The sequence below is a fragment of the Monopterus albus genome, unplaced genomic scaffold (genome assembly GCF_001952655.1).
Source record: "Monopterus albus unplaced genomic scaffold, M_albus_1.0 scaffold16.1, whole genome shotgun sequence".
Lineage (NCBI taxonomy): Eukaryota > Metazoa > Chordata > Actinopteri > Synbranchiformes > Synbranchidae > Monopterus > Monopterus albus.
In genome coordinates this window covers 833,178-846,660 of record NW_018127896.1, presented here as the reverse complement: position 1 = coordinate 846,660, position 13,483 = coordinate 833,178, and the positions used below count along the sequence as shown (strand labels likewise).

Sequence of the window (13,483 nt, the reverse complement as noted above, 5' to 3'; positions counted from 1 at the left end):
TTCACTGTCCCTTTCTGTCGAGGATATCTCAGGGTAGAGTCATTTGTCTCATAGCTCCACATGTCATCCTTTACACCACCACTGCCCACATTCGACTTTCCTCTTTGTCACTCTGAAGTGCTCTTTCCTGGCGTTTTGTCACTGCCAATTACACTGAATGTGCCATCACTGGCGACGAGGGTCACCGCGGGCCTGCCGCTCTGTCCCACCACCAACAACCAGCTTAATGAAAGCTGAGCAGCCAGGGCAGCGGAGAGCGGGCTTCTGTCCGTCAGCCGGCCTGTCCATCTTGCCCCCCTTCTTCTTCCTCTGTGGTGCTCTAACAGCCCCCCTTTCTCCCTTCACGGCTGGACTCTATTAATATCCTCTGTCGGAGTGTTAATGTTGTAGAGGTCCAGTGAAGTGACACGCGTGGCAGCACGGCTGTAATTGCTAATCAACGGACAGTTAGATCCCCGCCACCCCCCCTTCTCTTTGATTTCTCTCGCTTCTTCTTTCTCCCATTTCGATCCCTCTCTCTCGCCTTCTCTGTGACCTTCTTGCTCTGTCTCTCTCACCTAATGAATCCAGCTCAAATAAAGTGTGGGTGGGCGAGCAGGCGGTTGCTCGGCCTAAACGGTCAGTCAGCTGCAGCTGATGTGCATAAGAGAGAGAAACAGGGTTGTTAACAAGCATGAGAAGAGTCTGATAATTAAATAACTGCTGATTTCCTTCCATCTTTTCTCCTCTTGCTGCTTTGCATCAAGCTCCTTTCAGCTCCAGTGTGAATTTCTGATGTTAAAATGTTGTTGTGGGGAAAAGTGAATTCTTATTTAATGTGTTTTCTGGCTTTACGCTCGTTATCTGCGCTCCACAGACTCAGAGTGTAATTTAGCTCCACTGTGCACAAAGAGCAGAATTGATGACTCGAGGTGTTGTAAAAATACATAAGTAGGCCGTCGTGACTCGCACTCAGTGACGTGCACTTCGTACAGTTTCTCTGTGTTTCTTTGTGCTTACAGTTGGTGTGGTCATTTTTGTCCTCTTAGTTCCAGTGAAGGGAAACCCCAATGGATAGATAGAAAGACGTTTTTATTGTCCCCAAGATGACATTTGTTTTCACAGTGTGTACACACAAACATATAGTCAGTCTGTGACTTCTGCTACGGCGAGCTCTCCTCCTGTATCTGTGACCTGTTGGTAATAGTGTGGACTCAGAGGGTGTTTGGTGTCATTCATTAGTGCCAGCTGAAGGTGTGTGATGGCTCTGTCAGTCATGTCTGGGAGGCTGGGGGTAGGGAGGCAGATGATCTTGGAAACAGCTGTTTTACTTGGACATGGTTAACATGTTGAAGAAGCACAGAGAGCGGTGCAACAGGATGGGCTGGGCAATGCTTTTGTAATGGCAGCAACAGCAGGATAGAGGCAGCTAGTTTGTGTCAGCAGATAAATGACATGGATTTCTGCAGTAGCCTGATTTCTTCAATCAGAAACCTAGTAGGAGATTAAAGAAACCTGAATTCCCAGCTGCACTATTTCTACATGTAAGCTTGTCCTGTAACTGGCTGTTCACATGCGAGCATGTGCATACTGGGACTACTGTGACAGCAGCAGGAGGAGGATGGTCATTACACACAGTGACACATCTCTTATTTAGTCCTTCTGAAGCTGAGTAGCCTCTATAGGTAGAATTAAATTATTATAAAAGAATCCCCAGTGCTGACAGTTTGACTGTTTGTAGGTTAAAGGCTGTGCATGCAGATGGGGTTGGCTGTGGCTCACGAGGTAGGGCAGTCGTCTCCTGACCTGCAAGTTGGTGGTTTGACTCCCGGTCTCCCCGCGTGCCTAAGTGTCCCTGAGCAAGACACTGAACCCCAAATTGCTCCTGGTGGCTTGACTAGCGGCGTTGTGTGGCAGCCTGTCGTCATCGGTGTGTGAATGGGTGAATGGTGTATCATCTCCTGTAAAGCACTTTGCCCAGTGCAACACACTGTGGAAAAATGCGCTATATAAATACAGTCCATTTACCACTTATGTGCATGTAAACATACTAAATACACAAAAGAAGATTAAGACTTGCATAAAGAAATTGTTTTCACAGCCCCCCCACTCTATGTCCTGGATCACAACACATTGCACAGTGGCCTGTAATGTTTGAAGAAAATTGGAAAATTGTGAAGGTTGCAATTATATTATCATTCATTACAACAGTCGTGAGGTAAAGAGAAGCAAAGTGTTGTCTTTAGTTGTGTGTGTTTGACCGCCGCAGCCACACAGGACTGAACACAACACCAAACGCACTCAGATCCCTGGAGCAAGCTCCCTGGCAGCTTTAACTAGCCAACATGTTAGTCCCAGTCTCGTCTTTGTCATGGAATAAAATGTTGTTAACCTGTACATTTGTCACAGGTCTTAATAACAAACTTAACACTAGATCACGTCCTGAGATGTTTTTCTGTCTGAAAACTCTGACGTCTGTGTCAAACATGTTGCTTCCTCTGTGCAGGGCATGCTGCTGAAGAGAGGTGGTAAATCCCTCAACAAGGAGTGGAAGAAGAAGTATGTGACGCTGTGTGACAACGGGCTGCTCACCTACCACCCCAGCCTGCATGTAAGACAAAACACACACACACACACCCACCCACTGGTCTTTCACAGCTAAATATCTAACCCTTAAAAGTAAAGTCCTTTGAGGACATGTTGGCCGGTCCTCACAATGCAGAAATGATAACTGATTAGACTTTAGCACTCTGCCAGCCTGCGTCGACCTCTGTCTCTCCTGTGTGTGTGTGTGGGCTCACAGACACTCACAGTGTTGATGGCTTGTGTATTAATTAGGACTCGTCGTCTGTTTGCCCACGTCCGTGTTGATGATGTGAATATCAGCTGTAATGTCTTTGCTAATTGTCCCGGCTCTCTGCCCTGTTGGCACGGTCTTCTGCCCCGACGCTGCTTTATTATCACACTCCGACACAAGCACACACTTTGCCTTTCACTAGCTCTGCCTTTCCTCCCACTCTCAACAGGGTTTGTCCATGTATTTTGTCAGTGCACTGCAGCTTTTTCATTTGATATCGGTATTTTTCAATTCCTTGTTTTGACAAGTCTGTGTGTAAAATTAATAATCTAACTCAGACTGACAGAAGAGAATCACGTAGAACTGAAACTAACTGTGATTTCCTTTGTAGATTGATTTGATTTTTGATTTGATTTGATTTATTCTTTCAAGCATGTAAAAACAGTTGATATGACAACACACATAATTTTACACATAATCCAATATCAATGTGCTTATACCTAGTACATGGTTGAATGGAGTAGGAAGAAGTCAGACTTATCCAGTCCTACCCCATGACATCATCTTACCATCATTGGTTTGCAAGCAGTAAATGATTCACTTCTACCCACACAAGTATTATGCTAAAAAAAAAAATTATAACAGTGTTAACAAGATTAACCTGCCAAATAATTTGTTTTGCTCAATTTGTACATAAAATGCTGGAGAGCAGTGCAGAAAGCTTCGGTACAGAAGCAGCCAGTTCAAATGACTTGTTTTAACCATGAAGCCAGTTGAAAATGTTCACTTTGCTTTTACATAAGACAAGAAAAGCAGCAAATCCTCACATGCAACTAATTATCAAAAGAGTCGGATTATTTTTATTAAAAAGACAGATTCAGCTCCACAATCTTAAAGTCAAATGAAACCAGAGAATGGCTCCTCTGACCACAAGACTGAGGTTTCAAACAAGAGGCTTTGTACGTTTAATTCCCAGCATCCTCCTGGTGAGGTGCTCTGCACCAGGCGCTGCTGTGGCCCGGCTCATGCCTGAGATGTTGCCAGGCTTTGTACAGAGAAGCACAAACTGCAGACATCCATCAGTAGCAGTCCTTCACGCAGTAAATTAGTGCTAAATCTCATCACTTAGCACGTCAACACACACAAACCCCCTCCAGCATCAAAATGCCAAGTTTTCCTGTTGCATCTGTAGCTTGGGTGTCAATTAGCATGTTTGCAGAGGCTAATCAGATGAAACTCAATCAATGCTGCTAATTGCCCAACTATGTGCAAAGATATCACATTAATGCTGCTAATTAAGTGGATGGCAATAGATGCCACCTAACTGGTAAGAAAAGTCTCCTGTTAGGAGAAGAGGCCCGGGCCTGTGATTCTGAACTGGGGAGAATGTGCTGTTGTCACTGTGGGGGGGTGAAGTTATTTATTGATGGATTTATTTAATCAGGTTCAGTACGCATTAATCAACATTCAGCATGTGTGACGAGAGAAAAGTGTGGAAGAGCGCAGCGCTCAACCAAAGACAGCAAAGTGTAGCTGAGGCTAAAATCCAAGAGTCGATGAGATGTTTCCTGGATAAGTAATGGGAATGAACCGTAGTTTGTATTTTTGTGTTGTTTACATGTTTTGTTGTGAACTTTAGCTGGACTTCCTCCTCATCACTTCTTCATGTTTCCTGTGTGATCGCAGAGCTTCTTCTTCTTCTTCTCCTGCTTTATCTGCTGCTGTCTCTTTATCCATCGATCGGGTTTCGTCCGAGCTCGCTCTGTATGGATCCGTGTTTCGCTCGGCGTCAGCAGTATTCAGCTCTGTTTATGTTCCATTTTTCATGCTCGCTATTAAACATGCACTTTATACACTCATACATACACACACTCAAACCGCTATAAACACATTTGCTTCCTTCGACTCCTAAAATGATGAATTTTCTCTGCCACACACACTCACCACCTGTCGTCTGTGTGGTTGGTCGATACACACATCCGTCCTGGACGCCGCTGCATGGCGCGGCGATCAGGCCGATGATGAAAGCTCTCTGATGCAAATGGAGACTCAATTACTGTGGTCAATCTGTCGGAGGTTGGTGTGTGTGGAGAGTTTACCCAGCAGGCCTCTGGCTCGAGGGCTCTCCGGTGGCTTGTTAAGACGCCGTCGAGAGCACTTGGCTTTGAATTGGTCTTTTGTCAGCGGCGCTGCCAGAGGAGAGGCAGGACGCAGGCAGAGACCGAGCATGTGGACGCGCCTGTCCTGGTATCTCTGTGAGGACATGCTGTCTGGGCATCACTGCTTTAAACAGCTGCTTGAGGGTGATGCTTTAGGTTAATGTGAGAACCGTGTGCAAGAAATGTTGTTCCCAGATTTGGTTTATTGCACACATTTTATATACACTACACGCACCATGTATTTCCTGTCTGTCCGTCCTAGAAGAGGGTCCCTCCTCTGCTGCTCCTCCTGACGTTTCTTCCAGTTAAAAGTTGTTGTTTTTTTTTCAGCGATCAATTAATCAGAACCTTATTTGTAATTCACCTTTCATACAGGATTCATGCGATTCAAAACACTGAAACAACAAAGTTAAAAAAGAGACTAATGCAATAATAATTTAATGAATGTTTAATTCTAATAAATGAGGTAAATAAAATTATATATTTCAATTAAAAAATCTAGACTAGATTGGATGGAAAAATAGAAAATGACAAAACACATAAATGAGTATGGATAAAACATTCAAATATAAATGAAATAATGGCATAAAAAGGCTGTAAAATATTCTTATGAAAAGCCAAACGAAAGAGACGTTTATGTTTTTCAGGCAGTTCTTCCTGACCTGACTCGAGGACGTTGTGTGTTGTACAGATTATAAAGTTACCTGAGACACATTTTGTGATTTGTGTAGAAATAAAATTTGACTTGACGACTCCTAAAAACTGACATTCGCACTGTGCATGTGAAGACCATCACCAAACGTCACAGTAACAGACAGCCCTGTAAACAAATGAGGACCTGCACGTTCTTCCTTCATGATGTTCTCACTTATCTTATGTGCCCTCCCTTTTTAAAATGTCTTAACTTTCCAAAAATCTCCTCACTTTGGAAAAATATCCCTACTGTGCAAAAAAAAAACCATTTTCCAGAATGTATTTTATTTATAAAAATATTCTGAAACTTTAAAAATATCCTCACCTTCATTAAACATCTCCACTGTCTAAAAAATGCCTTAATTTGTCAGAAATATTCTCACTGCTTTAAAAGTAAAAGTGGTTTTGACTCTCTGGGTTTAAAGGACGTGGCTGGTCCTCACAAAGATAGCAGGACCAGACCCCCGTCTCTCGGGCACTGGTTTTAATCCGGCCCAGCGGGTTGTGTTGCTTTGTCTGTCCTCGCCTCCTTCATGTTGAAGAGGAGACCAGCCTCCCACGATGCCGTGCTCTTCTCAGGTCACTGTGGACCCTCCGCCCACCTCAGAAGAGTTGGGGGTGGATTTAACAAGCGCCTCTTGTTGATCATTAACGCTCCTTCTCGTCCTTTCATTCACACATCTTAACAGGCCGGAGGAGAGCTCGTTGTAGGCATCAGGCGTGTCGGCGATGGGCGCAGCCAATCGGAGTCTGAGTGGTTGACCACTTCAGCACCACTTTGAGGGATTAGCGCAGCTTTGTTTCCATTGTGTGCTTTAGGTTATTAGGAGCTTTATTATCCCCTCCCACCAAGGAACGACACACTCAGGATGATGGGATCACTTGCAACACAGCTTAACTCGTTTTTGTATTTAGTTATAATATCATTGTTATGTTATTTTGTTTGTTTACAAAATTCAGTGATTAATTTGACAGATTTCTGTTGAAATGTCACATGAAGTGATATTGAACCCAAAGCTTTAATTTGTTTAGAAACAAAACAAAGAGTTTTTCTGACTTAAATTTAGTTTTTAAAGTCTTAAAAATAAATCTGACCATGTAGGACTGATCAGTGTATTCTCTGTTTTCTCAGTTTTTAATTTTTTATTTATGTTCTACTTAATAAACAAAATGTCTTCATAGTTCATTTAAACAGATGAAAGGGGAGGTGAAGCAGAAGGCCTCTGGTGTGTCCCAGAGTCACATCAGACCTTCTGTTCTCAGCTGCCTGCTGTGGTTTTAACAGACTTGCACTTTTTCGTGTGTGTGTGTGTCTGTCAGGTCATTGTTTGCTGATTTGTTTCTTACTCCTCTTCCTCCTCTCTCAGGACTACATGCAGAATGTCCATGGTAAGGAGATCGACCTGCTGAGAACCACGGTGAAGGTGCCGGGGAAGAGGCCGCCTCGCGCCGTGTCCACCTGCGCCGCCACACCGAGCCCCAAAACCAATGGCCTGACAAAGGACATGAGCAGCCTGCAGCTCGGACAGACACCAGGTGAGACCTCAGGATGAATGGATGGAGTTTTGCCTTCTTGCTTTACCTTCTCCTTTGATTATAAGACAAAAGGTTGAGTTTTAAACAGACAGCAACCAGAATTTCAAGGTCAGAACGTTTTAAATATTAATGCCGGTATATTTAGTAATATATTATATCACAGCTTGTGTTCAGACAGAGAGGAGTCCAGATTTTAGCTGAGACAAATGAGACCCAAAGAATTCTGATTTGTGTGTTTAGATTAAAGTTGCAACTGGAGCCAGAAACCAGATTTACATATCTGGAAACTAATCATCAACAGTGAAACCAGATCAGAAGGTTCTTTTTTTAGGCTTCAGCAACCTCAAAATGAAAACTCGACATCAAGACCTGGTTGTTATTTAATAACAGTGTTACCTAGAAAACAAATAATGTCCCCCCCATGCATTCGGTAAATAAAAGTGAAATCAGACCAGTAAATGTCATAAATAATGAAAAATATAATGAAAACTAGTGACATTATTTATCAGTTTGCACATTTAAGAAATGCGGCTGCACAAAGACGTCCACATACATTAATGTGCAAATGTTTTAGGCACCAAAGAAAAGTGAGGAGTCATAAACTGTTTGCATTTATCAGTTATCTTCATCCATCTGATCAGACTCCTCCCCGATGATGTGGTGTGACGGAGCTAAACATCTTCAGTTTACACTAACATATTTTGACCTACGTCTTCTCAGCTATGCCTGATCCCAGGTTCTGTAGCTTTGTAGTCCACAGGATGAAGTTGCTGTTTAAAGGAAGCTGCAGAGGTTGTCTGCGTCATCTAAGTGGGCAGCACGTTTCAAAGTCTGCAAAGGTCCAGTCACCTTTACCTCTCAGCCGAGACCGAGGAACAACCAGCAATTAGACCCTCATGAGTGCATTTATTTTTTAATTGTGCCACTAATTGCTGCTTCTGCTCCTTTATCATAAACACTTCCTGAATCAGTAAATGTTGAGGAGATGAAACAAAAAGCAGCAGGAGAATAAAAGCCAGGAGTTCAGCCTTGGAACACACAGTCTTATCACCTGAAGGAAGACGTTGTAAAACAAAAGGTGGAGAGACGCAGGTGCCCCTCCGTGTTGTACACACACACACACACACACACACACAAAAGCAGCTCAAATGAGGCGGCTGTTTAAATCACACACTCGCACATGGAGCGCACAGTGATCCAGGAGGCCCGAGCTAATAGCATGAATATTCAGTGAGCCGTACTCTCTACTAATTATTGTCATGAATATTAATGCAATCAGAGTCCTGGCTCCGCTCAGCCAGCACCAAGAAATGAGCTGTAATGAGAGAATGAGGGAGGGGGGAGGGGGGAGGACTCACCCGGCTGTTGGACCACGCAGCCTCTCACCAACTCAAGGGTTTGATTTAAGCAGCCAGCTTGTAAGAGGCTGCCTTTTATGGCCCCCTTGTGTTTCTGTGTGTGTGTTGTGTGGCTGACTGTGTGTTTGGACGCATGCGCTCAAAGAAAGAGAAAAGGAAAAACACCCATCTTAACATTTCACCTCAGCTTTAAAGAGATTTTCACTAAAATAAGATTAACGATGGGCTGAGATAGACGATGGCTGTTCCCTTGTTTTAGGTTTTCTTTACAAAAAAGGAGAGAGGGCGGGGGTTCCAGTGAATTTATTGCATTTTCTATTTAAAATGAAGCAGCATTAATCAATAAACAGTGGATCAGTTGACAACATGTGAAAAGAAAAGTATTTTCTTTTAGCTCCTATCAGTGGTGGAAAGTAATTTTGTCATTTGACTCAAATTTCACAGAGTTCTGAGCTTATTTTACAATATTGTGTAAATGCAGGCAATGTGTTTAGCGGCTCTTCTTCTGAACATTGTTGTCAGTTTGTCGTGATGGCGTCGGCCCAGGTGAGCCCCGATTCTCTCTCCTCTCTCAGGTTCGGTGACCACCAGCTCGTCGGTGTCTCAGATGGTGAGCGGCGTCAGCTTGGTGTCGTTCAACAGTCGCGGCATGGAGGGGATGCACCAGCGCTCGTACTCCGTCTCCAGCGCTGACCAGTGGACCGACGCCACTGTCATCGCCAACTCTGGAGTCAGCACAGGTAACAGGGCTCCCTCAGATCAGGATTTAGTTTTTTGGTATAGAAATTTGTCAGTTCGCAGTTTGTGCTTGTGGCTCATTGGTTCATGCTTTTTCTTCTTTGTAATTTTCATTTTTATAAACAGAACATTATGTTTTCCTCTGTACAAATATGAAAAACCTTCCCTTCACCCCACCCAGTCTGTGTCAGGTCACTGATCTCCATTATCAGACCCATGTTTTAATCTTAGGCCTCTTCATCATTTGTGACCTGAAAACCTTAGATGAGTAAAGTTTGCAGCGTTGCCGACAGCCTGCCACGCTGTCGCTCCTGTGCTGCTCTGTTCACAGGGACGCCGCTAAAATGTGACTTAACTGATAAACTGTGAGTCCTCTGGGCGACATGCCAGCTCTTGGTGCAGTCCTGCTGTTGAACGTAGTGATGTAGTCCTGATGATTCTGAAGAAAGGGTTAGAACAAGAGCAGTAGTGGACAAAGTAATTGGATCCTGTACTGAAGTAAAAATACCATTACCACACTAAAAATACACGACTACAAGTAAAAGTCTGGGATTCAAAACCTTGCTTAAGTAAAAGTACAACAGTATAGCAAAGTACTCTTAGAGTATCAAAAGTACAAGTACTCTTTAGGAAAAAAGTGTCCCCGACGGTGTTTTTCTGTTATATGTAACATTGTTAGTGCGTGAATCATTGCAGTATTTATGCAGTATTTAGAACTTTAGTCCTGTAGTTGTTTAAAGTTGCTAATCTACATCAGTGTTCAGTGTAAATCTATAAGACCCTGTTTTCATCTTAGTGACAATGATAGATTATCTGTTGTGTTGATCAGAGAGGTTTGTATTTAAAATCACCAAATCTAGATGCATGTGGTTTTTACTGGGCAGCATCTGGATGAGAAATGATAATCATCAAAGTAATTAGTAATTAAAGAAGTCAGGTAAATGTAGTGGAGTAAAAAGTACTCTATTTGGCTTTGAGTAGAGTAGAAGTACAAATCACCAGAAAAAGAAAATGCTCAAGTAAATTACAAGTACCTTGAATTAGTATTTAAGCATAATACTTTAGTAAATGTTCTTAGTTACTGCGATTTTTTTTTTTTCCCGCTGAGTGTATGTAAATGTCCTAAAGCTGCCGGGCACAGATCAGGTCCACACGCGCAGCTCCACTGCAGGCGGCCTGCTGGAGTTCAGGAGGCCCCAGTGTGGAGCTCTGTAGGGGAGCCTGTCTCCCATCAGCCCACCTGCTAATGCTGCGTTAACTGCTAGTCAAGGTAATGGGCTCTGAGTGTGTGTGCACTGTATTACCTTATTGTAGACCTTACAAACACACACACCGACAGCTGTCAGCACCAGCGTGTGTGTTGCTGTGACAGTAAACTTGACTGACAGCTCTGTTGTGCCCTTCATCAAATAACGTTTAAAACTGTGAAGTACTTTGTGTGGAGTCCCGGGGGCCACGCACACGTCCACAGCTGCACACAGATTTGTACAAGTCGGTTCAGTTACAGTTTGTTTTCTCAAACAGCAACTCTATGCACACCTTCACCACCTCTACCTGATCTGGTGATGAGCGTGCATGGAGCACACTGTGTATGATGTCGTCGTCTCCAGGTGAAGTGGCCACGTCTCCTCTTGAGGGCCATGTGGTCAGTGCTGCTGCTGCGAAGCGGCCGTGGTCCAAACTGTTGATGAGTTAGTCGAGGGAGAACCCTCCAGAGACCACAGTCAGAGGGAGGAGAGAGACTGAGACAAAGTGAAGCAGGAGGAGGAAGTCTGCTGAGGTGGGGGTGGGGGCTGACGTGGATGGAGCACGGCTTGCAGATGGGAGGGCTGTTAATCCACGGCGGTTAATTGCGCGCTCGGGGTTGGCATCTTGTCAGCAGAGATAAGTTGTCACATTTTCCACTTGAGCTGAGACTAAACGATTGTAAAATAAGTTATGGCCGTCCTTGGGGCTGTCTTCCATTTGGGGGCTTGGTGCCCAACGAGCGCTCCTGTATATAAGAGTGTGTGTGTGTTTTGTGCACGTGTGTCTTCATCTCGCTGAATGTTATTTTATTCCACCACTAGTAACAGCTGTCAGCGGCCGCCGTGAGGAGTGGAGGGCAGGGAGAGAGAGTCCACTCCCTCCTCTGAGAACCTCGCTCGGCCCCAGGTCTGGCCCTCATGTCCCAGTGTATGTAGACCCAGACAGGACTCTGTAGTATTTAATCCACTCTGATCCTGACTCTGCCAATTTGTTAAGAGCCAAAGTGTTGCAGCTGAAGTTGAACAAAGAACTCGCACCCAGACAGGAAGCGAATGCTTGAACTTGTCTGCCACGCTGCCGTGGTTTAACCGGGTGGTGGGTGAACACTGGAAAAGTCCAATGTGACTACACCTTTAAGAGCCTTGACTGCAAAGGCTCTGTAACTAAATCTAGATTTTGAAACAATGAGAAGAGAAGGACTAGGGGACGATAAAATAAAAGGTCAGAAATACAGCTTAGAGATGTGGCTTCTGCCAGCTTTAACAGTAGTTAGTGAAATGTTATCAGCTGAAGAAAACAGATAGCCAGAGCAGGGATGCCCAGATCCGGCTGTAATGAAACCCACAGTAGCTTATCATCTTCTGCAGCTCTCCACTGTCGAGCCTTTTTAAGACTTTTATTGTGAAGCCGAGTCATCTTCCTGTAGTTTGTCACTGTCATTAGTAACTGAGAACTATTTAGTGCATACAAAACTGGATACACTGCAGATATATAAAAATAGTCACATATATTTACATACTCTGAAATATGGTATCTTCTTTGTATCCTCTGAATCTTCCAGATGTCTGCTTCAAAATAGCTCCAAATATCAACATTCCCACATAATACTTCCAGATATCTTCAAAAATATCTGCAGATTTATGTTTCCATGTACTTATGTATCACTACTCACTTCCAAATAGTGAATTAGATATGAAATATTGTGGCTATTCTTCAGCATGTTGTGTCACCAGATTAATTTTCAGTACTGCATTTAGAAAGAGTAGACTTGACACTCAACCTGTTTTTCTAGCGGTCAGTATAACAGGCACAGTCGTGACATTATGACATTATTCTTCTGTGTAAAGCTGGCGCTGTGCCTGAGGTGTTATACCAGGGATTGTGTTTTTTTAATTCCCAGACACAGGGCTGGGAGAGTCAGTCTGCTCCAGTCCCAGTATCTCCAGCACCACCAGTCCCAAGATGGAGCCACCTCCGTCGCCTCACGCCAACCGCAAGAAGCACCGGAGGAAGAAGAGCACCAGCAACTTCAAGGCTGACGGCCTCTCTGGTACTGCAGAAGGTAACACCACCCCCCTCCTCTCACCTTACACTTTCCCCGCCCAGGTCCAACCTCATCCTCATGTTTTCAAATGACTTGTAAAACTGCAAAATCCGCTCTTTTGATCTAACTGTTGACACTAATATTGAAGTATGAAGGCACTTCTGTTCAGATCCAGTTCTTCCCAGTGTGAACATGACACTGTTCATTTTGGACCAAGGTTGGAAACGTAGTCATGTGATCATCGGAGGCTCCTGACCTCTGCTGAGAGGGAAGGATCTGTCCATCCTGTCATTCTGTCAGCCTGTGAGCCCTCCATCTCTTTATCCTCTCACACTGCCTGCTCCTTCTTCTTCTTCTCTGTCTCTGTGTTTGGGTTTATCCCTGCTGTGATGCTGTGTCTGTAAATGAGTTTGTAACATAGCGTCTGGATCTGGACCCCTGTATCCTCAGACTAGAACAAGTAACAACTGGTGACACCGTGAGACTAGAGATGAGAGCGTGGTGCTAAACTGAAAATAGCCCGGAAGTCAGCTACTTCTTTTTGGGTACAGTACTGTCCTTATAGAAACACCAGCATGGATGGATTTTGAGACAGTGGGCCCATGAGCACAGATGTGCAAAAGGCCCTGCATCACAGATTGTGTGTAGTCACTTGGTGTCTTCTTGTGGTTATTTGTGTCCCCATGTAGTTGTCCTGCATCTGTTTTTACTTGTTTTTGTGTGTGTGAATTGGTGCCACGGACGGCTGCCTCGGTTCTGTACCAGAGACAAATTCCTCATGTGTGTAACATACTTGGCCAACAAAAGTGATTATCATTAAGTGTTTGCTTCGAAAAGGCCGACCTCTGCAACCCAGCTCAAACCTGACCGGTCCTACACAGTATCAGACTTTAAGTGTCTTCAGATGTTGTGTATTTGCACATTTCTTTAC

At 44.0% G+C, this 13,483-nt stretch overlaps 1 protein-coding gene across 1 annotated transcript in view; it reads left to right on the top strand.

The window, feature by feature from the left end:
- The window catches only part of agap1 (ArfGAP with GTPase domain, ankyrin repeat and PH domain 1), a 135,458-nt gene that overhangs the window by 89,411 nt on the left and 32,564 nt on the right, over window positions 1–13,483 (top strand). Inside the window, 4 exon segments of the mRNA XM_020591918.1 lie at window positions 2,486–2,590; window positions 6,996–7,164; window positions 9,098–9,262; window positions 12,409–12,570. Coding sequence (XP_020447574.1) covers window positions 2,486–2,590; window positions 6,996–7,164; window positions 9,098–9,262; window positions 12,409–12,570 — 601 coding nt within the window.